Consider the following 26,474-nt stretch of genomic DNA (forward strand, 5'->3'; position numbering starts at 1 on the left):
ACTGCTAGGTGCACAACGAGGCACGGGGCAGTGATCAATTAGCCTGCTGCTTCCCTCAGATGGCAGCTTGTGAATCTGGGCTGCGAACGGTTTAAATACATTAACCATTTTAATTCTGTAAATGAGCATAATATATTGGCTAACTAATAATCTAATTGCTATTTAATGTGTGTTTATCCTAATAGTAATGGGTATCAAAATTCTAGGAATGTCAACATGATGCTCATACAGTTCTTTCAGATTTTTTGTATCTTGACTTACTGAACCTCACTGCTTTCCATCCAAGCCTGAGCTTATGTGATAAACGTTATATCTCTGCTACATCAAAGTAAGAATTAGTGCTCTATTAGAGAACCCTCCATCATGTTAGCATCTGTCTAACCCTATAGGCAAATAAACAATCTGTTAATAAAGGTATCTTCAAGTTCAAAATAGAATTGTACTCAATACAGTTGTTTTTTCGTAATTTAACCCAAGTGAAAACCCTGAAAGGTGTATTCACCCCTTACAAAGGTTTATGAAAGGATTAAAAAAAAATAAAAATCTGCTGTATCAAAATAATTATATAAAACATTAGTCTCAGAAGAAAAGGCTTGGATCACAAAACCCATTCAGCTTTCAGATGTAATCTTTTTAATATGAGGTTAGATTAAACAACATAAAGTGAAAGGGGTTAAGTATAAATCCATATAGATGCCCAAAGTATTTACAGTGTGCATTAAATAAATCACCTCATGTGAAAGGACAGTTATTGTTACTGGAAAGGTTTTCTAATTCACTTTCAGATAAAAATAAAGAGGGCTGCATCTAGAAGCTTTGTACACTTTTTCCCTTCTGACAGCTTTCAAGTGGCAGCATATTATTTGGTCGCTGCTACATACAAAGTGTCTTAATTAAAGGTTGTCTAAAAATACAGAACATTTTCACAACCACATCTGCCATTAACTCTTCTGACATCCTGGTGGCATTAAGTACCAGAAAATTCTCCTCGTATTAAATAGCGTTTCTCTCCCTGTGCTCTGCTTCACAGCAATCCTAACAAATTTTAGCAGCATGTCTCAATCAGTACGCACCATCATTAGGGAGGTCGCACAGCCTGTTCTCTGGCACAGTGAAATGGCTTCTCTCTCACCAGATCCAGGCTCCACTCCTAGCAGAGAGACAGCAACCCTGTGCTGTTCCTGATACTGGGACACTGAGGCTGCCTGACAGCTTTGGACTGTGTCCTTACAAGGGGCAGGATGTCACCGCAACACCCTGGCCACTGCTCGCCATCTGACTGCAGCAGGATCCTGAACCCACCTCGGTCTGGCCAGGGTTTCACCACTAGGTTACACACTGACCACAGCACCACGTGGTGACCCAAAACTGCTCCCGGCCAGCCCTGCCACCAACCTCTCCCCAGCCACATAGGAAGGGAAGAGCTGCAGCCCGGCTGGCTCAGAGGATGGGAGGCATTGCAAGACCACTCCACCTTGTCCTCAGGATAAAACCGATGCCAAAGAGACCAAAGCAGAGGAAATCCAGGAATTATGATACATGATACAGCTAGCTATTTATCCCAAGGAGAGTTAATGAGAAATGAAATCACTGAAGTTACACCATAAGAGAAAAATAAAACCACTCTGGGGTTTTTTATGCAAAGGAATCATTCCACAGGCAGACATTTGGAAATCTGGTTTTCTTCAGTTATGTCTTGTGTGTGCATGGCAAAGGGCTGGATTCTCTGGTGTCTAATAATGCAACTGAGCTAATTCTGCAGTATTTTCCCTAAAGGGAGCACTGATTTGTTTTCCCTCTGCTGGACTGGCTCTTCTTATGAAATTTGGGGGACTGCAATATCCTTCAGTCCTTCATCTAACAGTCAAATTTGATTCAAATCAGGCTTTCTCCACCAAGTTATATCACAGAGGAAAAGCACTGGCACTGACCAGCAGGGTAGGAGCGTATACTTAAATTTCCTTGAGAAGTCTGGCTAAAACAGGGCTAGTTCAACTCATTTAACATCAGGTACAGAGGGAATACATACTGCCTGTGGAATTCCTCTCTCATTCCGGCTACTCAGTCAAGCACTGTGCCTTGATACATATAAGCCATATTTTTGCAATGATCTGCAGTAAATACAGTTCACGGTTTAAGGAAAGGACCGACTCCCCAGTGAAATTAGGGAGCAGTTTTCTTCCAAGGGTCATTCCTGTCCCCTCATGCAATGTTGAACAAAGTGAACTGGAGATTTTTTTAAACTCAGAAGACATTTTACTTCCTCCAGACAAAGCTTTGCTTGGTGCCAAGGGACAGGGACTTTTTAGACTAGAACTGTGCTGCTCTCTAGCAAATGCTACAGCCCTAAGACACACCCACTAGAGCAGAGATTAATTTATTAAACACCATGCAGGCAGTTTGTCCTTATTTAGGGCTTTCTGCTGTGGTTTTTTTTTCTTAAAACCTAGAATGCTTAAGTCACTTCTATTGATTTTTCCAAAGGTTAAAATACCTCTAGCGAATGTGTCCTAATGGAGCATTCGCAGTCAAAGAACAAGCTGTGTGACTCACCAGCTGTTAAGCAACCTTTAATGCACATGATTCTGAGAACTGCAAAGAATATAGCACTACAAAGTACCCTAGGTTCCCTGGGAAGATCCTGATAATAAAAACTACATTCTCACATTATTCCACTAGACAGATACGTTGATTGGTGGGATATCTGGTGTCTTTGAGGAAAAGGTGTTCACACATAAGCGGGACATCAAACTAGAAGATTCCTTTATCATGCTGAAGGGGTTTTGAGGTAATTTATTCTAGTGTGAAAACTCACTGGAAAATTATTGTTAAGCTTACTTATGTTACTGACCTTCAGAGGCAGGACTTATCTGTTCTCTGTGTTTGTACAGCACCTAGCACAAGAATGACCCAGCCCCAATTAGCATATTTCAAGTATTTACACTAAAACTGAGCTCCCATGCCCTTATCATGCATTTTCTTCACCATTTCCTCTTGAGAGGCAACGCTCTAATAGAGAAACAGAAATCAGCTTTGATTTTTATTGACAATAATTCAGAGCTTCAAGAATTTGGACAATTCTGAAAAGCTCGACTGGCACAGAATTAACAATCCCTCTGTGGAATTACAACAGAGAAGGTGAAATTCATATGAAGGACATGTAAAAAGAATGATGGTGCAATTCGATACTACATGTTTAAAGACAGTCATGACAGAGGGAGAATTTTGACTAGAAAGGAAGAGGAGACTGGGATCAAAGCCAAAAAGTGGGCAAGTGTTCATGCCAGAGTTTCAGCTTGATGTGCCTGTATTGCAAATGCTTCATGTAGATGCTTTAGGTAAAAAGTGCCCCAATAAATAGGTTTAACCCGCCTGTTCACAAACAGACACTTGGTGAAGCAAGTTTCACTCATACCCTTCACCCCTTCAAAAAGACTATTATTCTTCTGATTTCAATGGGGCTGACACTGTGCACCTTGTCCCTTACAAGAGGGGCAGAACAATGTAAGAGGAAGTATGTTATATCTGAGTTGATTATTTTAAAAAGCAGAGAAGGAAGGGAGAAATGCCTATACCTTCACATCTTCTTGCTCTGTTAATGTTTTTCAGCTGTTTTAGATTAAGATAAATGTCTGAAATACAATGGCATTATGTTTGAACTCCATTCAGTTCAATATAAGTAGATTTTAAACAGGAAACTGATGGTCTTTTTGAATGTGAAACTCTGTATTAGAACCAAATGTAGCACTTTAATCTCATTTGGTACATATACTGAAGTCATTATTACTTTATGAAACCTTTTTAAAGATTTATATATTCCATTGACTTGGACTCATATGGCAACTGCATTTTCTTTTAGGTTTAAAATTAAAACAGAAAAAAAAATCTTCAGCATTCTCAGAACTGTTTTATTTCTTTCTTGGCACAGAAAGCTGTTAAAATGAAGTAATTTTCTCCATTGTGCAGCAAAGCTACAGCTACTTGTATGTCAGTCAAAATATACTTTACCCAGGAAACTCATAGCTTCTTTGTTACTGTAAAACTGAGGTTAGTCTCATTGTTCCAGTCACACAGTCATTAGATATAACTTCTGAAAGGGAAAAATAAAGTGCATACTATTGCTGTTAGTTAGATTGCCTTACTCATGCTGAAAGTCTGGCAATCGCAGTGGCATTGAGAGTGGAGCAATGTGGCTGTCACAGCCCAAACAAGGGTCCAAATCTAGCCAGCTAGGGGTGAGTATTTCATCATATTTGAGAGAGGAAAGACTATGCAAGAATTGTAATACATTCATGCCAGAAGTAGGTATTTGTAGAGGCTACGAATTATTACATGAGAAGAAGCAGGAATAAAGGCATTATCCATCTGACTGCTCAGAATCATCTCCTGACTTTCTAAGAAAATCATAATGTCATAAATAAGCTAAATAAATATTCTTAGACATATAAAGTAAATCAAATAATACATCACAATAAAATCCAATGAAGAGAGAAAGCTCACAGGCATGTTGGTTGAATGTTTATTTCTGTTTCAGTTAAGTGATGGTCTATGTTACTACTACTGGAGACTGCACAGACCTCAAGAAAGATCGTATCACCATCATGCTGGGTAACTTGTAAACAAAGAGAAGCCCTGCTCCAAAGGATGGGCAACAGAAAGCACAACCATTGGACAAAGCATAAGCACTGCTCCCTCTGTTTGACTAGAAACGGAGACATGGAGGCGTTAAGTGACCTGCATAAAATTACAGATGATGGTTGTAGCAGATCTGGGACCTGAAAACAGATCTGCCACAGTCCAGCTAAGTGCATCTTCCAGAAACCACACTTTTACTGGCTTTTCACTTTTGTTTTTCTCATGTGATTATGTACAGCTTAAACTGTGCCATGACCAAGTGGATTCCCTGGTCAATCAGCTTATCTGAGAAGAACAGAAAGAAATGGTGAAAGCTAAACCATATGGAGAGTCCCTCCTCCAATAACCAGGTTTGCTTCAAAGAAGGCATAACAGGGTCAGGCTCTTTCCCGGCACCATCCACAGTTAATTGAGGGATTCTGAAGGAAAGTTGGTGTCTAGAGAGCCAGTGTGGGCAGCAAGGTCAGAAAACTCCCAATGGGAAAATTCAAGCAAGAAGGTTTGCACAGATGCCAGTGCTGATCCACTCCAACAGGAGGAGGGATGTGTGTCCTCCAGAGAGGGAAAGGAAAAGTCACATTTCTCACAAAGAAACCAAAACCACAGCTGAATGGATTCTGATCTCTTGGGCAGCTCCCTTTCACTTTAAATAGGGCAGATGATAATGAGGTTTAAACATCTGTTTAAAAGCTCATCTGTAGATTAATAACCAAGCCTAAATTGTGCTTACAGAATTCATTTTCATCCAGTACAGCTGAAAGCTTCACTGATGTCAAGTAGACTCCCAGAAATGGGCAGAATAGCTCCACTGGAGCAAGGTACTACTCAGCAGATGGGTGGAAGGAGCTTTCATTTATACAGCTCAGTTATTGTCATCAACAATCACTATATTCTGGGAGAAAAAGACTATTTGGATGCCAATACCACCTTGTAATACGAAAACATATGGCTGAGACCTGCTCTACCAATTCTTTGCCCTGCATTTTTTACTTGTGACATGAAGAAGACGAATGCAAGAGAAAACAACCACCAGAAGTCATCCCCAACTAGTGATGAAAAAAGACTAAGAAAAAAGACTGACACCTCCAAGCAGCTGCTTTCTTTGCCACGATTGCCCCTTTTCCCTCTATAGATTTGAACAAGAGCAGCCATGCGACAAACAGACACCTGGGTAATCCTTCCCAGGAGGAACCATAAGGAGAAATTTCTCTTGCAGTCACTGCTTCTCTTTCTGGGGGGGGGGAACAAAAACCCAAACCTTGTGTTAAATACTTTTTAACAAAACCACATATGCAACAGTTGAGCAAAGCTGCAGCAACAGAAGATCAGGAAGGCACCTGCCCAGTTATTCCTGTCAGTAATGAAGCATGAACAATGTGGGAAGCACCTTAGGAGTAATTCTAGAGCAGCAGCTTTCCCCATGGACCTTACCAGTCTGTCATGAAGCAGTAGGTGATCACAGTGGCTCATGCTCCCCTTCACATCCCAACTAACACAGCAGTAAAGGGAGAAACCGCAGGAAAAATGGCATCAGGTTCATACTTGGAAGGGGTAAAATCCTGTACCAATATTTCTAGCTTCTCTATTTGTTCTAATCACCTTCTATGCAGAAAGGCGACCTACCTCTCCTGATACAAATATTTAAATTGGGGAGAACTGATGAAAACTAATGTTCTATTTTTTTTTTTAGCAACAATGTTTCCTTACAGGAACAAAAACATGTATTACTCTTTTCTGATGTCCAAATTTAAGTGGGACCATTTCTCAAAGGGAATTAGCCTCTCTACCGCTTTGCTACTTCACAACTGAGCCCACATCAAGACAGTCCCTGATAAAACAACCGCTTATCTATCATTACTTTTAATGACTCTCCATTTTTGAGAGAATGAAGAATGACACAATGGGCTCAGTGTTTCTGTGGGGTATGGGGTATGTCCATTCCCTCAGCTCTGGGCACCTCAGCTGAGGCACAATTCAGAGGATCAGAAACTGGAACCCGGGCACCCTGAAGTGCCACAGAAGAGGACAAGCGTCAGCTCACAGTCATGACAAGGAAAAGTCCTTTCCTTCCCTCCCTGTGGGTGTCCAGAGCAAAAGTTTTGTTCACATCCAGCCAAAGAAATACTGGGCTCAAGGGGAGTTCCCTTACACTACCAGGTTACTGTAGTGCCAACAACACTCCTGTTCAGCTATTCTAGCTGCAGACACAGCAGACCTATGCAAAATGTATAGTCCCCAGTATAGCTGTTCAGGCAGAAAGTGTTCACCTGTTCTCATATATCTTTCAGCAACCCATTTAGTTAGAGTGAAATTATATCACAGTAAGTTAAACTGATACCACGAGAAACACATCATTAATCTGTTTTTTTTTCCACAGATTCTGCTAGTCAGAACTGAAAAAACAGCCTGTGTTAAGGTAAAAACTAAATGATGGCAAGACATGAGCCAGCCTGGGACCTGTTTACAGCCACTGCTGTAGCTGTACTAGCAGAAAGCATTGCTGGTGGGAAGGGAGGGGGAAAGAAAAAAAAAATCAGCTCTAGCACAAGCTACTTTAAAATTATGAGACAGCCTCTAATCAATGCTACATCCTAAAGGTTAGTAAATCCATAAGTTCAAGAGTCCCCCAGCTCTTCCCAGCCACTGATATTCTGGAGGTATCTATGACTATAACGCAGGCTGGTAATGACTCTTCTCTTAGCAAACAATAGGAGACTTCCTTAGCCATCCTCATCCATCTTAAGAATGCCTGGTACTGATGCCAGTCAAACTGACTGACCAGCTGCAATCAGACAAGTACCCTTCATGGACCAGGACCTGGAAAGGCATCATTCAGGTGAAAGCCAATGACACTAATGAAGTCTAACACTCTGGCCTGATAAGAAGTATGCCAGTCTCTTCCCACCTGGTCCCTCTCCACAAACATTTGTGTGACCATCTCTTTCCATTTGCATTTGATTTATGTGGGATATTCAGTTGACTTATTACCATGTGTACACTGCCAGATTAATTACTAGTGGGGCAAATGCAGCTGAAGCGCACAAGGTGAAGACAAGGACGACATGAATGTGTAAGGTGGAGGAAGGAGATGAAGAGAAGGAGAAGCCCCTTCTAGAGCAAGAGGTTCCTGGGAGGAAGCTCAGAGGGGAGACAGAGCTGGCTGCAGAAAGCCTTTAACGCCCATTTGGAAATCAGCAGAGATTTTAACAGTTGGCTCCAGGGAGTGCAACCAGCTTTAACACAAACTCAGATAGTAACGTACCGTTTCAGGTGAGCTCATTCTCCTCTAACTTGTATTGAAACCTCTGGAGGTACCTTTTCAGAATTATAACTTGCATACAGTTATGTAAAAAACCCCAACAAACCCCAACAAATGACTACCCCACAACTAAGCTGCAAGTGCAATTTGGGACTCTCCACACGTAGCCACAACCAGTCCACACTCCTCAGATGCATATATGGAACTTGCCAGGCTGCCCCTCGACATGCTGAGCTCCTGCTCTGCCCACACTGGGGTCACTAGGGGCTTGCTTAGGCCTTGGAAAACAGAACCTCAGGGAGCTGTGCTGGCAGCCTGACGGGAAGCTAAATCTGTTTTTATGGTATTACACAATGTTGTGACCGCTGGATAGAAAGAACTGGGCCAATGCAAATTCATTTTGCCTTTGCAAACTTCTTGTAAAATCTTTAATGGGGTAACTCTGCACTGGGAGACTTTACACCAGATCAGCTGCTAACCTTGTCTGGCTCACTGTCAGCCACCCTCCCACAGCAAGCATAAAACTAATCTAAAAACATAAAGCTGCATAAACTTTGCATCATTCATGCTGGTTAATTTGACAGAAGTGTGATGGCACCGTGCCTCTTGATTCAGATCAAGTTTATATTACCAGATGATAACCTGCATTATGAACAGCCCCTTATTAACCATCACAGCACCTGTGAAAACATACCTTTGCCATGCCCCAGTGTTGCCTCACATGCACTCTCTTCAAAGCCTAAGGAATTGCTCAGACTCTAATCAAAATCTATGCTAAAAAAAAGGCAAATTACACGTAGAGCATGGAAACTGTCTATTTTTGTGCCATCTATAGCACTAATTGATCTGATAGGGAATTTCCCCTTAATTTCCAATAACCAAGCAGCTTTCAGAGGGCAGTGCTATTGGTTCTCAGCGCAGTCACTACATTGCTGCGACTTTCCCAAGAAAGACCATTTCTTTACCTCTACCCAATATTCCCCTCCTCCACCCCCCCCCCCCATGCTGCTTTCTCAGCATACTTCATTTTCCTCTGTTTTGCTATGTCTGTTACATTTGTGCTTCTAAAGCAAGCCTCCCCCTTTCCCATTTGCATGCAGAAAGGTGTCTCCAGACTGGTTTGTACTGGTAGGTTTTCCCTCACAGTTAAACTATTTGAATTCAGATGGTTTAGCAACACCTGTCTAGATAGGTACCAGCAGATGATCCAGGTGATTGCAAGTGCTCATTTCTCCAAAATAAACCACATCTCACTGTGTGACTGGAATGTCTGGATTCAAAACTTTTATTCCACCTGGTTGCTTTCCCTGTCTTTCACTTCACATTTTGAAAGGATGTGTAGTGGGCTGCAGCTTAGAGCCCACTCTAAGTCTTCTCCATCTTGCTCAGTCAAATTTAGCACCAAAATCTTGCACAAAACACCACAATTTAAAACAAAATAGTCACATCAGATTATCCATTCACCCCTGGGTATCTCTACTGAGAGGCAGCTTCATCCCCAGGATGCAACCCAAGTTTGCTTATTCTCTGTTCCCTAGGTGAGGTCTGCAGGTACACTATCCTCTCCTGGACCAAGGGAAAAAATAAGTCAGGTATATAAATAATATACAGTAATATACAATAATACAAGCAATAATTGAAAATGGACTTGTTTCTGTAAACATTCACAGCAATAAGAAAAAGGTTAATCAGGTTTGTAAATGGCAAAGCCCTGAAGTTCTCAATGTCAGCAGTTTTTTACTTAGAAAAGCAGAAAAAAAATAATCCAGAAAATTTATTTGTACCGATAAATGGGTCAGAAACATTGGTTTCCAGGGGTGAATCCTGTACCAACACCAACCACGGTTTTCCATACTGATATAAGGGAATAAAAAAAGCAAGGCAACATGAAATAAACATGACTGATCATTTCCAAGTCCAGGCTTATACCTAAAGATAGCGAAGAGGAAATGAATAAATAAATAAGCTTTTAATAAGTGCATCAGTGCAGGAGAGACCTGACAGGGTCTAATGCAAAGAGGAGGTGCTGTAAGACAGCTTGGCTTCTGCACCAGAACCAAAAAATCCAGTAACACATTGAAATTAACACTTGCATCCACCAAGAAGACCAAACCCAGACTCTAACTGCCTGAAAGAAAGGAGTGGGGGGGAAAAAGAGATAAAAAAGAATGTAAATAGTGGTGTATCACACTGAAGAGAGACAGGAAAGAATCTGGAGGAGCTTCTTCAAAGGGCACAAATCCCCTTTCTCTTCCAGCTCATGATATCATATACAGATAACTTGAATAGCCTTCACAACAGGAAAAGCATGTTTCTGAGAGAGACAAGATGCATTCCCTGACTTATCAGGTGCACAGAACATACCTGCTCCATGAAGCCTTATGTGTGTGATCACACAGGCCGAAGAAATGCTGACTTGCTGTCCAGGCAGCAAACGTACATGGCAGGAAAACTGTAGATCCACTGAGGTCAGAAAGAAAGCGCATGTTGACTCGGGAGGCTGAGGGTTCCCCAGGAGGTCTAAAAGTCAATGCATCGGTAAAGTTACTCAGCTTTGCAATAAGACAGCTTAAAAATATGCTCATCTTGCACAAACAGTCACGCAGTTTTCCAGCTATATGGAAGAGCATCTTTGGTACAATGTGGATGTTGGTATGCAGTATGTGTTGTTGACATCAGGATAGTGATCCTAGAATGATTGGTATGTCTCCTAATACAATGCCATGTAGCTATTCAGTTCCTGGAATTCAGCTTTATGTGATTCATTCACCTCTAACAAGAAGAAACAGTAATTCATTAAGCAAAGTTCTGAGAGAGCCACAAATCAAAATGCTGCTTTATTGCAGCCACCATCAGCCTTGCTATGGCACATTTCTTCCTGGCCCTGTTTTTCTGTCCTGCTACAGAGAAATTATTGTTGAACACTAGGGATTAACCATGCCTGCTAATGCCACAGCGTCTAACATAACAAGATGCTTCACACTTCTATTATGCTCTCCAATCCAGAATTTTAAGCATGTTTTAATGGAAGTTATCTTCACAGCACCCTAACACAGCAAGGCAAGACTATTATCCTGTTTAATAACTAAATTGAGAGGAGAAATCCAGTGATTCACTCGCATCCGAGGCACAGCTGCAAGACCAATTCTTAACTGCATCTTGTGTACATCCCGCAAGACCACAACAAGTGGTTTTGCTCAGTATGATATTCTCAGAAATGCTTGCAAGTGCCCCAAAGGCTGTTTTTAGGCTCAGTTACCCCATCAGGTCATTTAAACGGTTTGAGCTGCCTGCTGCTCCAAGAACAGCTGGCCCATCCATCAGAAGTGGACATAGAAGTGTCCTTCACCATGCTGAGGAAACACCACACATCTTCGTATTTCTGCTTGCTTTACACTATTGAAATAAAAGACATTTTTGCTGTAGAGACAGCTGTGGCATGCTTCATCAAAAATCCTATTCAAGCCATGGCACTAAGCCAGTCAGATTCAGCTTTCATTTACAGCAGCAGCGGGCTAGGGATAATTCATGTCACTCACGTGAATTTGCTCTGCTTTCAGAGACTCAGCCTCTGAGGAATCCACCCGAACAGGTCTGATTTTCTCTCAAACACACTACTTCAGATACATGCAATTACAGTGATGTCACCAGTGTTAACTGCGATTTACACTTGCCTGAGATCAAAACTAGATGCAGTGCACTCACAAAGAGGGGTGTCTGGCAAGACACGGTAAAATACAAAGGGTCAACTCTGCTCTTGCAGATTATGGGTCTCACAAATCTCTATTTATCAGTGAAAAACATAATAACCATGCATTTGCAGGTGTTGAGTAGAGGATTCACCAGTTTTTCCAGTTTGCCATTATTTTCCTGCCACTACATCAATTATTATCTTAGCCTCAGATGTCAAGTCTTTCTGAGCCTATTGGCTCATTTCCTAAAAGAGATAATAAATCCTTATTTATTGTTTATGCAATTTTAGCAAATACACCAGCATCCCAATCTATAATGGAACTGCCTTCTAAAACCAACTCAGGGTTCTCATGATGACTGGGTTTTGATGTTTACAGAAAATTAGAGCTTAGATAGTAAACTGATATTAGCTACATATTCCTGCACAGCTATACAGTAATCATCTCTCAAATTCCATCTATTTCTGGAGTGCTTAAGAGACTGAATCACACAAAGCCATCCAGTTCAGCAAGAAGAGAGGTGATAGGGGAAACGGAGGAAACTACAGAAGGTGTCTTTACTCTGGGTTGATCCCATAACTACAGGAAGACCAGCAACTGCAAGGAAATAGCAGCAAGACACAGGCTACCTGCAAATCCACCACAACATGAACCAACACATCCAATCAGAGCAGAGAGAAAGGGGATGCATTACCTCCTTAACAGGGCTGGGAGATGCCCCTAAATGATTTTACCATGGGTGAGGCAGATACAGCAGCACTACAGCCATGCCCCGCAGGGTGCTAAGCCTAACTGTGGGATGCTGCTCTGTGGAGCAGCAAGCTCCTTCCTCCACAGAAGCATTAAAAGCTGCAAGGTGTGCTCAGGGGTAAGCAGAGAGGTGCAGCTATGTCCTCTTACAGCAAGGATGGTGACCAACAGATATGGTTCTCACCCAGCCAGGGATGGAGATGACTGGTGTGGCCCTGACCCTAATGCCCAACATACAGCTCACCATGAAGTCCTGCAGCAGCTGGGGCACATCAGGCTCTGGAGATTCACATGAAAGGGTTTCCATCTTTCTACAAGCTGAATACAGACTCTTTGTTTCCTTCCTCTCTACTGCTGGATGATCCAAGTTGTAAATGACAAACCCAGAACACTAAGAAGCCACAGTGATACCTGAAGCTTTATGGGCTGACAGGAGTTCTGGGAAACTCAAAAGGACCAAACCCTGAAACAGGAAACCCTAAGTTTGGCTAAGTTTTTTCATGTGGAAAGGGGTTAGATTTTTTATCTCCTCTACAAAGTAAAGGCTACTCACTGATGCTGTTGCTGACTTAGGGGGGAAGGATTAAATTGGTGTGGCTTACTCAGTCTAAAGAGATAGTTGTGCTATTACTGTAATTAGCAGCTGCACTGTAGAGGAACTGATAACAGCCAGCCAACATAAACCACTGTCAGCTGAAAACTGGCCTCAGCAATCTGGGGTTTGGAGCTTGAACTTTTTACTTCTGGGAGTAAAAAAGGAACAAAGGGCATTTTGGTTGTGTCTGTTGCTCTTTTAGCCTGGAAAAGTCATAGCCAGCATCCTAAAACATGAATTTTACCAATGCTTAGACTTTAATATATGCCAGCGTTAGTTGGTACTTTGAAAGGGAAAACTTTTTAAAGGGCAATAATGCATGAAAGGAGATGCATGCAAAGAAATACAATCTTAAACAATACTAAAAATAAATGTAGCTTAAAAAGATCCCTTAAAAACAGCTGTTGACGTTAGAGATTCAATTAAAACATAATTAGTTATACCTTCTCCTTTGAAACGAACAAGCATATTACAGCCTTCATCTACAATGAATTGCCTTTTACATTCATACCTTGCTTTTGCCTGTAAAAAGGGCAGGTTTTACAGGAAGCGTTGTAAAGATAGGATAGTTCCACCTAAAATTTTATAGTCAAAGAAAACAAAGTGATTTTTTCAACCTACTGATACAAAGCGATATTTATTGTATTTGCAACGTTTTTAAGATACGTTAAGAACACAAGTGTTCTTAAATGCACAAAATAGAAGAAAAGGTGGAAATAAATGGATGATGGATGGTGCCTGCAATAAATTCAGATTCTGAAATAGGTCACTAAAGACTAAATCAATCTGACTCCTTAATTGTGATTTACCTGAAAGAGTAACGCAATGTAAACTGCTCACCCTGCATGGATTTGTACAGGCAATGTGCAACCAACAGCTTTCCCTGGGGCTAATGCTTTATGGAAGCACCACTGACCTGGTTTTCTAAGGAAACTACATGGATGTTTTCAATTCCAGCATGGAACTGCAGCCTCAGTCATAGCCATCAAACTCTGCATTAGACATTCATGCAGCATTAGGCATCCCGTAGCTGCCAAAGGCCACACAATGAGACATTGTCTGACCCAAAAGTCATATAATTAGGCTGATGGGAACACCATCAGCGGATGGTGCATTGAGCATATCCTGATTCTGGATAGGCCATTCTTTGGCAGTCTGACTACCAGTTAGCTGAGAAAGAAGTGAAGCCTGCTATTAGCGACAGACAACTTTGCTGCTAAGCCAGAGGGACGATGAAAAGGACATTTGGCTTGAAAATCACCACTGGGGAAAGGAAGGGCAGCCATGTTGCCAGAGACAAACAGCTGACCTCACTTTTAATTACTTTTTATTTTCACAGAGGGGTGACCCTGCCTTCTGGAAGGCATCTCTTTAGCTAGAGTTCCAGCGGTTTGCTACACCAGCTCGGTAATGGCCCAGCATTCATTATAGCATCTAATACCAAAAGGCTACAGAGGCAGCAGTCAGCAGGATGAACACAGAGCTTGTGTCCAGGCGAAGTGTGAAATTCCTCTCATTAGCAGCGCTGCACGTTTATGCACAGGCTCTCTCCTTGAAAGGCTGACCTCCTGCACAGCCAAGAAAGAGCTTTCCAAGAACCACGTGACTCCAAAGATTGAGGATGTTTTCTGGCAGAGTGGGGTTTAAATTCAAATTACTCACAGAAACTTACGTTTTTGTGGCCTGAAATCATCTTCAACTGTGTCAAACACGAAGCGGTTTCATAATTGCATGTGACTGCTTTTCTTTTTTTTAAGTAAGTGACATAAGGAGAAAGAAATATGAATGTTTATGAAGCTTTAAAACTCCCCCCTGCACTTGCACAACAGTTGCAAATATTTCCAATAAAAATATCTTGTGACTTAGATTTCCAACAACAACAAGTGCATCGAGTCATTCCAGAATGTCATCAGTCTTGATAAAGCAATACAGATAGCAACTGCACTCACCTTATTGTCAACTGTGTATTCAACATTACAAAAAAAAGAGTTACATTTCCTAGTATTTAATCACAGTGAGGCTCAAATTCCAGTTTTCAGATATTCCTGCCGTTTTAAAACATGTGGCCTAAGACCTGCACAGCTGTACTCATATCATTATGCAAACAGCATCCCAGCCATGAGTAGTAAGAATAGATCTTATTATCCGTATAAATTACAAACAATTTCACAACATCAATTCCCTTCCGATGCTTTGTGACGTAAGACATCACCCCTCCCATCTGCCTTCATCCAGAAAAAGCTCTCTTCAGTAACAGCCAGCAAAATGCACAGGGATTACTCCATCAGTGCTGTACGCTTCTTTATAACTATAACGTTTTAGCATCCATTAAAAAAGGGCGACACATTTTAAGGTGTTAGTAACGTTACACCAGAGGAAGCAGGAAAATTGGTAGCCCAAGTTGCTTTTCTGTATCCTCAACAAAGACTAGCAGGGACCTAGGTATAACACTGGGATCTCGTATTTCTCCCACATCAAGGCTACCACACCTGTGTGTACAACAGGAGGAAGGGAGATTCTTACACTTACAGTGTAAGATTGTTCAGATAACATGTAAAACCAGGTATCTGGGAAAAAAACTCCACACAGATTTCAAATACAATGTAGTTCCGTGTTTGTTTGCTCTAGACTAATGATTCCCACACGCTGGCTACTGTGAACTGATTAATTACAAAGTATCAGTAATAATATTTGTACTTACATCAGGACTTCAACCTCAGGATTCTTCAATAATGTCAATTAATTAAACTTCACAATGCTGCCTGTAAGTAGGTGTCATTAGTTCATTCACAGATGGAAATCCTGAAGCATATAAAAGGTAAAATTAATTAGCTGAGATGATACAATGACTCAGTAGCAGAACTGAAGATCCTGAAAAACACTGTTTTGTTCTAACTCTTAAAGGGAGGTGATTTACTTGCCCTTTACAGTTAATTTGTGGAAATAATTTCCCAATGTATATCAGGAACTTCTGTGACTCTATCAAACCCACTGTTTCTAGATCATGCTCTCGTTGAATTTTCCCTTTCATTAAAATAGCTTCTACTGTTTAGTACACCCATCAAAATATAAAGAACATCAAAAGCAAATAAAACCTGTCACAAGATCTATAACAAACTGGAGCATGCTACCATTTTCTCAGGTCTGAATTATGGCCCTTTTGTGGAGGGTAAAAGTGAATAAAACATAAAGACAAGGGACAAAATAGGAGACGTCAGACTATTCACCCATTCACGGCAGTCACATTTACAAGGCAATTGCCATTCATACTAATGTAGAGTGGGCACACAATTCTACCAGGTATGAAAGGCAGAAGAGCCCTTACACATGAGAGGAAAAAGCACTTCACTGTATTTCATCTCCATCACAAGTGGAAAACCAGTAACGAGTAACATCAAAAAATCTCTTTTTGTTCTCCATTTGTAACTAACAAGAAACTTCTCTTGGTGCAATCTTATCAAAGGCCATAAATTTCTCGAGACAGCTAATCAATCTAAGCTAATGTAGTGGTAAAGGTGTAAGACGCATTTAGTGTGAATATATTAACTGACTGATTTTCTTAACCAACAACCTTCTTACCAGCTATAAGTTGCTACAAAAGCTATGACAAAATATTTCCTACAAAAAACAAACAAACAAATAACAAACCCATATTAAGGAGTTTGCTAAGGAGAAATATTATCTTGTGCCTTAGGTAAGATTTTATATGCAAACAAACCTTATTTCCCAGAGTTTAATTTATGGGCCAAATTAATTCCTGATCAAGAGGGACTTCTGCTATTGGGTTCATGGAGCTCAAACCCCAGAAGAAAACAGCCTAGAATGAATCCAAGTAATTCCTGCAGCCACACCTGATACTCCTTAAGTAGTAGGAGGATGGCGGGTGGCTAGAGCACCTCCCATATGAGGGCAGGCTGAGAAACTGAGAGCACTGGGGCTGGTTAGCCTGGAGAAGGCTGTGCGGAGACCTCATAGTAACCTTCCAGTATCTGAAGGGACCTACAAGGATGCTGAAGAGGGACACTTCATCAGCAATCATACTGATAGGACAAGAGGTAATGGGTTTAAACTTAAACAGCGAGATTTAAGGAAGAAATTATTTACTGTGAGATTGGTGAGACACTGGAACAGGCTGCCCAAGGAAATTGTGGATGTGCTGTCCTTGGAAGTGTTCAAAGCAAGGCTGGACAGAGCCTTGAGTGACATGGTCTAGTGTGAAGTGTCCCTGCCCATGGCAGGGGGTTGGAACTGGATGATCTTAAGGTCCTTTCCAATCCAGACCATTCTATGATTCTAAAGCCAAAAATTCAACATAGAATCATAGAATCATAGAATCGTTAGGGTTGGAAAGGACCTTAAGATCATCTAGTTCCAACCCCCCTGCCATGGGCAGGGACACCTTACACTAAATCATATGATAGAGGCTATTTACCAGGACTGCACAAACCTTACGGACCAGGCTCTATGGTATTCACATTATTGTGCACATACGCAGGTATATATCTAGGGCACAGTCAGAATTGCACATGCTATAGGTGTACAGATAAAATTAAAGAATAATCCATATACCAAATGCTTAAGTGGTTTTGATACAACTTCATCACTATATAAGCACATCATGATAGAACCTAATTCACCAAAAGTAAGACAGAATAAGCTTTTTACATTTTAATCAAAGTTGGAAATTAGATGAGATGTAATTAATTTACATATCCAACTGTGTAAGCTTCATTAAAATCCTTAATATCAAGTAATAAAACTGCAATAAAAGTTTTTCTGGTATTACAGTGTGTTTAATGCACTGAAGAAGGAAAGACTTTATAATCCATGATTTTCTGGACAATATTAAGCAGTCACCTGTGTACACAAGTATATATTAAATATATGGTCACATATATATATCTATACATACTTTTTCTGAGAACAAAGCAAGAGAACACAGCAGTTATGAGTGTCTTCCCACATCACCCACCATCGGATAAAGCACTTCTTTACCTGCAAACTCAGGTCCCTTGGCATTTGCCAGTTTGATTAGTGTAAAAAGGTAAATCAGGAATTCAAACGATCATACAGACTTAACTACCTTAGCTTTAAAATGCTCTTTGTTTTCTAATTAAAACATCTCTACTAGAGAGGCAACAGGTACAGGAAACACAAATAAGCAGAGGCAGGGTGAATAATTACTTTTTGCTATTTCTAGATCAATTAAATGCAACACCCAGCAGTGTGCTCTTCCAGCAGCAGAATTCCCATTTACTTCAGGGACAGTTCAATTTCCAAAATGGCAAGACAAGGAGAATGGAGGGAAAAAAAGAAGGGTGAGGGGTAGAGAGGAGTAAGAAACATCAAACAATACGCAATTTAATTTAAATACCTTACTGTACTAGATTCTTACCACTAAATTTAAAGTTTGCTTTTAAGTCTCATTTCAATGGATTTGCAGAAAAAATATCTAAAGAGTTAATTTAGATTAAATTGATCATTATAATTTATTTTGTTAAAATAATATAGTGGAAAGGCCTTTCTTCCACTGAAGGGTTCTGGCTTTGATGTCTGATTGTTATGCAAATTCTGTGGAGTACAAGATATGGACAGAGGAATAATTAAGCTCAGGACTTGGTATGCAATAATTCTTACAGATGTAAATGTACCTTGTTGGAGATAATGATGTGTATACGCACTGGGAACAGCACACGTACATTAGCAAAGGCAGAAAAACACTCGGAAGGTGCAGGTCCTCGCAGATCCCTCCAAGCAGCAGGCTGGGCAGCAGGGCCAAGCTGGGCACATTGTGATGGGGACATCTGCACCCCTGAGCACTGCCTCAGAGCCTCTCATGGAGCAGTTTTCAGCACCAACACATAAACATTTGGCAAAACAAAGTGATCTTTGTTCTGGAAGATAAACATTGACCGTATACATCTATATGTTTCAAAGCACTCAATTAGAAACTGAACTTTGCCCCTTTCTCAGGCTTTGAAATATTCCTGCACCAAACATAGGACTTTATTCTTCTTCCACACGGGCATCCCTCTCCTGCTCCCATACACCATATGGCCCCAAACCCTGGGACAAATTCTGTGCTGATTTATGGCCTCTGCAGTCTGAGGGACTGACCTGCAGCATAAATCTGGGGCGCAGCACAAATGTGTAGCCTGCACATTCCTACACACACTCATCTATACCAGCCAAAGACAAGGGATTTAAAACCACACTCACCGGGAACAGATTTGGGTCGGGGGCACATCATTGTAACCCAGGATAAGACATAGCACAATGGACCCTGCATGTGCCAGCACACCTCTGAAAACCTGCCAACAGAGGGGAACACACCAGCCCTACATCAGAACTGCTGCGGGTGGATGCTGCTGACCCCGCCAGCGTGCTGGGCGGCAAAGGGCTGGCTCTGCTGCTGCCACCAGGCAAAAGCATCATTGGACACCAAAGCAAGAGTAATCCAGACCAATCCCTCTGCAGGCAAAATAATTCCCAAAGAGAAATGAACACAATCAGGTTTTAAGGCACTGCAGCCCATCTTCCCATCTCTAAAATGACTTGCACATGGAGCATTGGAGCATGCAAAAGGGGTGAAACAGCATACAGAGGCTAAAAAGGCCGCCAGAGCCACAGATGAAGAGAGGATTGTCTTTGTTTCAGCCACAGCTTGGTAAAGAAAATAGCAAGTGAAGTCCTGCAGGATGAACACAGACGATGAGGTGGTGACATTAATGAGGGGCTCAGCACTGAGCAGGGCAATGCCCTGTCACACCGCCCTGTCCATAGCGTTTGTCAAGCTGCTACACAAGTGCAGTTCTCCAGAGGAACATCGGCAGCTCACAGCCCTCTGTACCACTGCTGTCAACATCACGGAGACACAAAGCATTGGACATTAAGGGGGAAAAAAAAAGGAAGGAGAATTTAGTTTTCACTTGCTGTTCACCCTATTGACCTTTTGGTTTCACTAAGCTTGAGAAATACAAAGTGATCAAACTCACTTTTTTATTCATACCCATTTTCACAACTTATCCCAGACAAGAGCACAGGATGTTTACACTGAAACAAGAAATTGATTGACGCATTTTGAGTACATTTCCTAAACACCCATCATTAAGAAAATACACATGTGGACTTAAACTTCCTGATCCTTTTGAAGTAACTGATTTTGCCAAGGGTTTTTTGGTCAGTATCTGTGCCACTACTGTATTTAAGCACACCTTCTCTGCCACTCTCTGGATTCTCTTCCACAGCACTGGGTGGGGTCTTTTTTACCCATCATTCAAAATGACAAGCTTCCTGACACAAATGCAACACTCAAGTGAGAGATTTTAACTCTATAAATCAGATGATACCACAATCACAGTTCAATGAAAGAAGCAAAAATCAGATCAAATCAAACAAAGAGATCCCATCATCCCCTGCCGCATCCTCCCTCCTCCCCCTTCCCACCCAACCAGCAGCTCTGGAGTCCATAAAGGAGATCGGAGCAGAGCAGCTCTGGCACACACTGCTAAGCACAAAGTAGGATATATGAAATACGCTACAGTTTAGGGCTTGTTTTGTTGTTTGCACTCTCCTGCTGAGAAGTGCACCGGCACATGCACAAAACCAACATTTAAAGTGATCTGCAGCTACCTCCTGAAATATGCTCTGACACGCTCTATCCAGCAAGTTCATTCAAACACGTTGACTACAATCAGCAACAAAAATATTGTGGGGTTTGCCTGGTGGGTTCGTAGGCTCATTAGTCAGAAAGCTAACAAGCTCTCTGTACTTCCTTCACCCCAACACCACTGCAGGTACCATCAAAAGCAAACAAACTTTATATGGCAATAAATTTTGTATTCAAATAAGCTTGTCAACACCAATTACCTGAACCACAACCATCAAACACCAAGCAGCACATCCAAGCAGTCAGGAAGGCAGCTGAAGCCCTGGCTCCACTGTAGAACTAAACACCAGGTCTGGGCAGTGTTGGGAGGTCCCCAGGCATGAGTTTTACAGAACACAGCCAACAGCAGAGCCACCCCTGCTACAGCAGTTTGTACACCCCAAAGCTGCCGGTTCCGCTTCTTACACAGGCTTTACTTAAAGGTAACAATTCACACACCAACAAGTATTTTTCATGACTAAAAATTCTGAGAAAAAAATCATACTTTTAGATGTGGAATAAGCTCAGCAATGTACCACACATTACAAAAACACAAGTCATTTTTTTTTCCCTTAAAAACATGTTCTAAGGTATGATCGCTGAATCGCTGGCAGGATTCTTCTGGAAGCTTTCACAAGCTAAAGAGTTCCAGCAACATTAACATGACAGGGTTTGAACTCCCAACATGTTTCAGTGCTACAAGCAGGGAACGAAATATTCCAGAAGAAACTCTCAGCACATCTCATCAAATCACGACACAGAGCACTTCTTTTTTTTTTTCTGTAATATTTTATTTTATTTATATAGAAATACTTAAAAAAACATGAAGTAGCACCATTACTTAAGTTTTACTTTTATTATGTAGAACTTTAAATGTCAGAAAAATAAAACTCTTGATACAATTTCAAATCTTGTCTCAGCAAATATAATATTAGTATTTGACCATGAGGTTAAAGGCCCTTTATCATAAAATAAAATATACTTTGTTTTTTAAACTTTGCTCAGTAAAGTACATTTAAGCTCAAGTAACGTCACCTACATATACATAAACAAGTGGTAAACAAATGTATTAAAATAGAAATACTAAAACTATAGTGGTGCAACAGAATTTTTGTAATTTCCACTGAATTCTATTTATACAAATGTTAGAAAGCTTCAACAGTTCCTTTTGACATATGTTTATACATTTCCATTTTTGTAATAATATAGAATAAAATATGCTTTATATCACTGAATAGAAAATATGCTGGGTGAAGCAGATCTAAAAGATTTTTTTTTCTGAACCTATAAAATCTCCATCCCAACAGAATACTGTTCAAAGCATTACACATTTTATGGTTTGTAATTCCGTTCACAATTGTGTGATATTAAAATAATACAGTGTTCTTTGCCATAAGGCCATACTAAAATAAAAAAGATTTAACCCAGCTACAAAAAGTTCACTGAACTTAAATTAAAATACTTGTAAACATCTTTGCAATATGAAATATAATTTTTCAAGTCAAAAAAGAATAAAATACTTCAATCTGTATTAATGCAATTTATCTTTAAAACCTTTAAACGTTTTTAATATATATAAGAGATATGTTACAGTTTGTGGTTTTTTTTTTTCTTTTTTAAACTTTGATAAAGCTGCAGTATCATGGTTTTTTTCACAGGAACTTCTTGCCCTTTCAAGAACATTCAGAAAAGTATCCACCCATAGATTTAATTATTTCATAATAAGCATCCTAGGAACTACCAGCACGGTTTACTAACAGTCCACACACCATTGTCATCATCATAAGCATCTTCTACTTTCAGTATTTTTTTTCTATGTTTTTTTCTTTTGTTTGTTTATAAAAAAAGGGGGAGTTTTGGAAGCTTCGTATTAAAGTACAGTGTAAAAACTAGCCTAGCACTAGAATGGAGTCGCCCGTTATTATTTATAGCATGCACCCGCTGTCACCACCACCACCCCCCGCCCTCCCTCGGCCGCGCCTCGCTCGCAGCCCGCACCCCCTTCGCGGGCCCCGGTGCGACCGGGTTCAGCCCGGCCCTGCCCTGCTCTTCCCGGCCCTCAGGAGAAGATGCGGATGGCCTGGGTGACGGCGCTGTGGCAGACGGGGCACTGCGGCTCCGTCTTCTCGCAGATGCGGTTGGCGCACTCCATGCAGAAGAGGTTGTGGCCGCAGGGCACCAGCGCCGCGATCACCTCGCTCTCGAAGCACACCGAGCAGTCGCGGCTGCCCTTCCGCCGCACGCCGGACGACGAGCAGGAGGAGCTGGACGAGGAGCTGGACGAGGAGGAGGAGGAGCCGGACGAGTCGGAGGGCAGCCCCGGCAGGTGCGCGCCCAGCCCGTTGCCGTACAGCGGGTAGGAGCCGGCCAGCAGCCGCCCGCCGGGGTCGCTGCGCACCCGCCGTGCCAGCGGGTGCTCGGGCCCCGCCGCGCCGCCGTGCAGGGGCGGGGAGAGCCGCGCCGGGGGCGGGGCGCCGCCGCCGCGCCGGGGGCCGCTCACCAGCAGCGCCAGGTTGGCATTGGCGGGCGCGGCGCCCGGGAAGGCGGTGGCGGGCGAGGGCGCGGGCGAGGGGGGCGCGGCGGGGCCGCGCTCGAACTGAGGCCAGAGGAGCGCGGCCCCCGGCGGCGGGGCGGGCGCCAGGTCGAAGCCGGGCGGCGAGTCGAACGGCAGCTCGGAGCAGCAGTCCGGGGAGGAGAGGACGTCGCCGCCGCCGCCGCCGCCGTACACATAGCCGTTGGCGCTGCCGCTGTTGTTGTTGTTGTTACCGTTGTGGGTGAAGCTCAGCGCCGGGCTCGGGGGGCTGTAATCGGCCAGGCGGGCGCCGCCGCCCCCCCCCGTGCCGCCGCCGAAGTAGGAGTCGGTGGAGGCGCTGCCCAGCGAGCTGGAGCTGTCGTTGCGGTAGTTGCAGAAGGGCTTGCGGCCTGGGGTGGGCGTGATGCTGGGTGGCGTTGGCTTGCTCCAGAGGCTGCCGGTGCCGTTTAGCTCGAAGCCCACATCCGTGCCGTTGGCGTGGAAGTCGTTCTCGTCCGTCAGCTCGATGATGCCGCCGGTGCGCATAGCGATGTGCGCCTCGATCTCCTCCCGGGCCCGGTCCACGTTCTCGGGCATGCCCGTCACCTCAAAGACTGGCTCCTTGTCCCGGCTCGGGGTCACAATGTAGGTGTGCGTCTGCTGTTGGATGCGCTTGATGGTGGCCCCCTTGGGCCCCACAACCAAGCCCACCACTCGATAAGGCACCCGCACCTGGATGGTGGTTTGGCCGGGCAGGTTCGGGGGGCCGGGGACAGTGCCGTTCAGGGCTGTGTTCTTGTTCCGTGATGCTCGGATCATGGAGAAGTGCTCGGCCGCTGAGATGATTTCCCTGCGGGCCATGGCCACATCTTCCTTTCTGCCCGTCACAACAAAGAGCGGCTCCTCCCCGCGAACCGGGGTCTTGATGTAGGTGTTGGTCTTTGCCCGCAGAGCTTTGATTTTACAACCTGGGAACAGAGATATGGGAGATGGAGGGCGAAGGGGAGGGGGAGGAAGGGGAGGTGGTGGGGAGAACCGGTTACAACCCATTATTTGGGTGCAGCTAAGGAGGGGAGAAGAAACACACCCACCCGAAACACATTGCCCCCTACCCCAGGTGATCGCTGGCATCTCGTCCAGTCATCCCAGTCACAGTGTAAAGTAATGTCAGCCCACAGCTCTGGCACACGCCCAAAGGCATCGCAAGTGGCCACAGATACATCTGCCATGCAAACTGCCCCAAAACTACCAACGTGCAGTTCACAGGAATGGCAACACAAAAAGGAGTGTGCAGAAAAACTGCATGACCAGAATAAAATAAAATAAAATGCAAGCTGCCCTAACAAACCAAGACACCCGCCAGTCCGCATTCCTGCTCAGCACTTTCCTCTCGAAAAAATAAAATCAGTTCTTAGGAAGGTGAGGAGCAGCGGCTGTACGGAATGAGCCACATTCCCCACTGCGGATGCTTTATTCCAATCCCATTGTTCCACTTCCCCACTCCATTTCTCTTCCTTAAAAATAATCCACGATTTCTAAGTTTGGGGGGAGGAAGCATCGAGGCTCCCTTTTCCTCCCGTTTCCTCTTGCAAATCTTAACTTTTGCAGCCGGAGGAAAGGAGCGAATTTTTATTATTATCGCGGTTGTTCTTTTTTTTTTTTTCTCCCATTTTCCTTTCCCCTCCCGGCAGCTGAAAGTGCATCCCGAAACTGATGCATAACGCTCCTCGGGAACATCACTGCCGCACTTTCTTTGTCTGGTGAAGCCGGCGCTGGCCACCACAAGACGGCTGCAGCTCGCCCGGGCACGGCCAGTGCGACAGCTGAGCCACTCGCCCGGCAGCGCGGCGGGGAGCCCCGCTGGCCCGCACCCCCGGGAGGCATGCAGTCCGTCCGTCCGTCCGTCACCCACCTTGTCTCCCCACTATCTCCGCGACATGCTCCGAGCTGGGCACCGGGACGCACTCGGTCATGTTCACGCTCTTTTTCCGAGGCTCGCTGTCGTAAATGGAGCCCGTCTCGTCGTTGTCCAGCCCCAGCAGGGAGAGCTGATCCAGGGCGATCTGGAGGGCTCTTTGGTCATCCAGGGTCTCTCCCCCGCCACCACCGCCACCGCCGCCGCCGCCGCCGCTCCCGTTCCTCTCCATGTCTGCGAAAAGCGAGCTGGGCATAGTCCCTGCGAGCGCTGCACCCTCCTCCTGCGCTCGGCTCAGTAGTAAAAGATCAGACACAAAGGAAAACCCAAGGCAGATGGCCAGCAGGAGAGAAGGGAAGGGAGGGTGGGCAACTGCTGGAGACCGGGGAGTTGTTGCCTTTTGCTTGTATATTTTGTATCTTTTTTTTTCCTTTTTTTCCCCTCCGCTCAGTGCAATCCGGTTTATAAGATGTTCTCAGGACCCCCCCCACGGTTCCCCCCCGGAGGTTTGCTTTTTTTTTTTTTTTTGGTTTGCTTTTTTTTTTTTCCTTTTTTTTTTTTTTTTGTCGGCTGGGGGTGGGGTGGGGGGGTGGGAAGAGGATAGCGAGAGGAGCTCCGATGGCTTCCCCCCCTCGAGTTCCTCGCCGGCCACAATGCCAAGCGACGGCAGCGTTTCTTTAAGGAGCCCCTCCCAGGCTCCACTCCACTCACTCAGCGTTTTTTTTCCCTCCTCTCCCCTCCTCTGTCTGAGGCGCTGCTGCAGCCAGACGGCTCCGGAGAGGCGGGCGGAGGGCGGAGGGACGGGGGGAGCGGGGGGGGGCCCGCAGCGCACCCGCGATCGCTGACAGCCCCGCACCGCCGCCATTGGCCGGGCGCGGCGCGAAGGGGCCGGCGCTGACCCCCCCCACCCCCCGCACGCCCCGCACCCCGGCCCGGCTCCGCTCTTTGTTGTCGGATGCCGAAACAATACCGGGCCCCGCAGCCCGGTTGCGCTCCCCCGGCCTCGCCGTGCAGCCCGTCTCCTCGCCGGCCGGGGATTGCTTCCCCGCCCGCTCCCGGCACAGCGCCGGCGGGGGGGGGGCTGGGCTCCTTTGGGTGGTTATTTTGTGTTTGGCAGGGGGGCGTGTGCCGAGATGGGCGGACACCGCGGTCCTTTGTGTGCCCCGGGAGGAGCGCGCTGCCGGCACCGGCGCCCGCCGCACTCGATGGAGGCCGGCACCGGGCGGGCTGCGCGGCCCGGACCGTCCCGTCCCTCACGGACCCCGCGGGTCGGTGGCTGCACCGAGAGCTCAGAGCCCCCTTAGCGGCTCCCGCCCGCCGCCGGGGCGCGCCCTGCGCCTGCGCGCCCTTCCCCCGCGCTGCGCACTGCGCGCGCGCAACGCCGCGGCCGAGACCCGAGGGGCCCGGGCCCGGCCCCAGCTTCCTCGCACGGCCCCGGGGCTCTCCCCTGGGTTTCCCCCTGCGGCGG

At 44.4% G+C, this 26,474-nt stretch overlaps 1 protein-coding gene and 1 long non-coding RNA gene across 3 annotated transcripts in view; both read right to left on the reverse strand.

Annotated features, from left to right (window-relative positions):
* The window catches only part of LOC133265684 (uncharacterized), a 36,483-nt gene extending 19,709 nt beyond the window's left edge, over positions 1 to 16,774 (reverse strand). Inside the window, exons 1-3 of one of the 2 annotated variants that reach the window (XR_009742072.1) lie at positions 16,650 to 16,774; positions 15,633 to 15,733; positions 10,293 to 10,414 (exon numbers count right to left, since the gene is read on the reverse strand). This is a non-coding gene — a long non-coding RNA (uncharacterized LOC133265684). Of the gene's footprint in view, positions 1 to 10,292; positions 10,415 to 15,632; positions 15,734 to 16,649 lie in introns of those variants that run through there. The other variant, XR_009742073.1, reaches the window with a different exon arrangement.
* Positions 16,775 to 21,147: 4,373 nt separating this feature from the next.
* On the reverse strand, positions 21,148 to 26,179 carry MEX3B (mex-3 RNA binding family member B). Its single transcript, XM_061446825.1, has 2 exons — positions 25,004 to 26,179; positions 21,148 to 24,059 (listed from the first exon to the last, which is right to left on the reverse strand). The coding sequence occupies exons 1-2, from the start codon at positions 25,260 to 25,262 to the stop codon at positions 22,639 to 22,641; spliced, it is 1,680 nt and encodes a 559-aa protein (XP_061302809.1). The 5' UTR covers positions 25,263 to 26,179; the 3' UTR covers positions 21,148 to 22,638.
* Positions 26,180 to 26,474: the final 295 nt, after the last annotated feature.

The sequence above is a fragment of the Pezoporus flaviventris genome, unplaced genomic scaffold (assembly GCF_033815535.1).
Source record: "Pezoporus flaviventris isolate CSIRO_AGI_PZ_B2104156 unplaced genomic scaffold, CSIRO_AGI_Pfla_v1 ptg000006l, whole genome shotgun sequence".
NCBI classification, from domain to species: domain Eukaryota; kingdom Metazoa; phylum Chordata; class Aves; order Psittaciformes; family Psittacidae; genus Pezoporus; species Pezoporus flaviventris.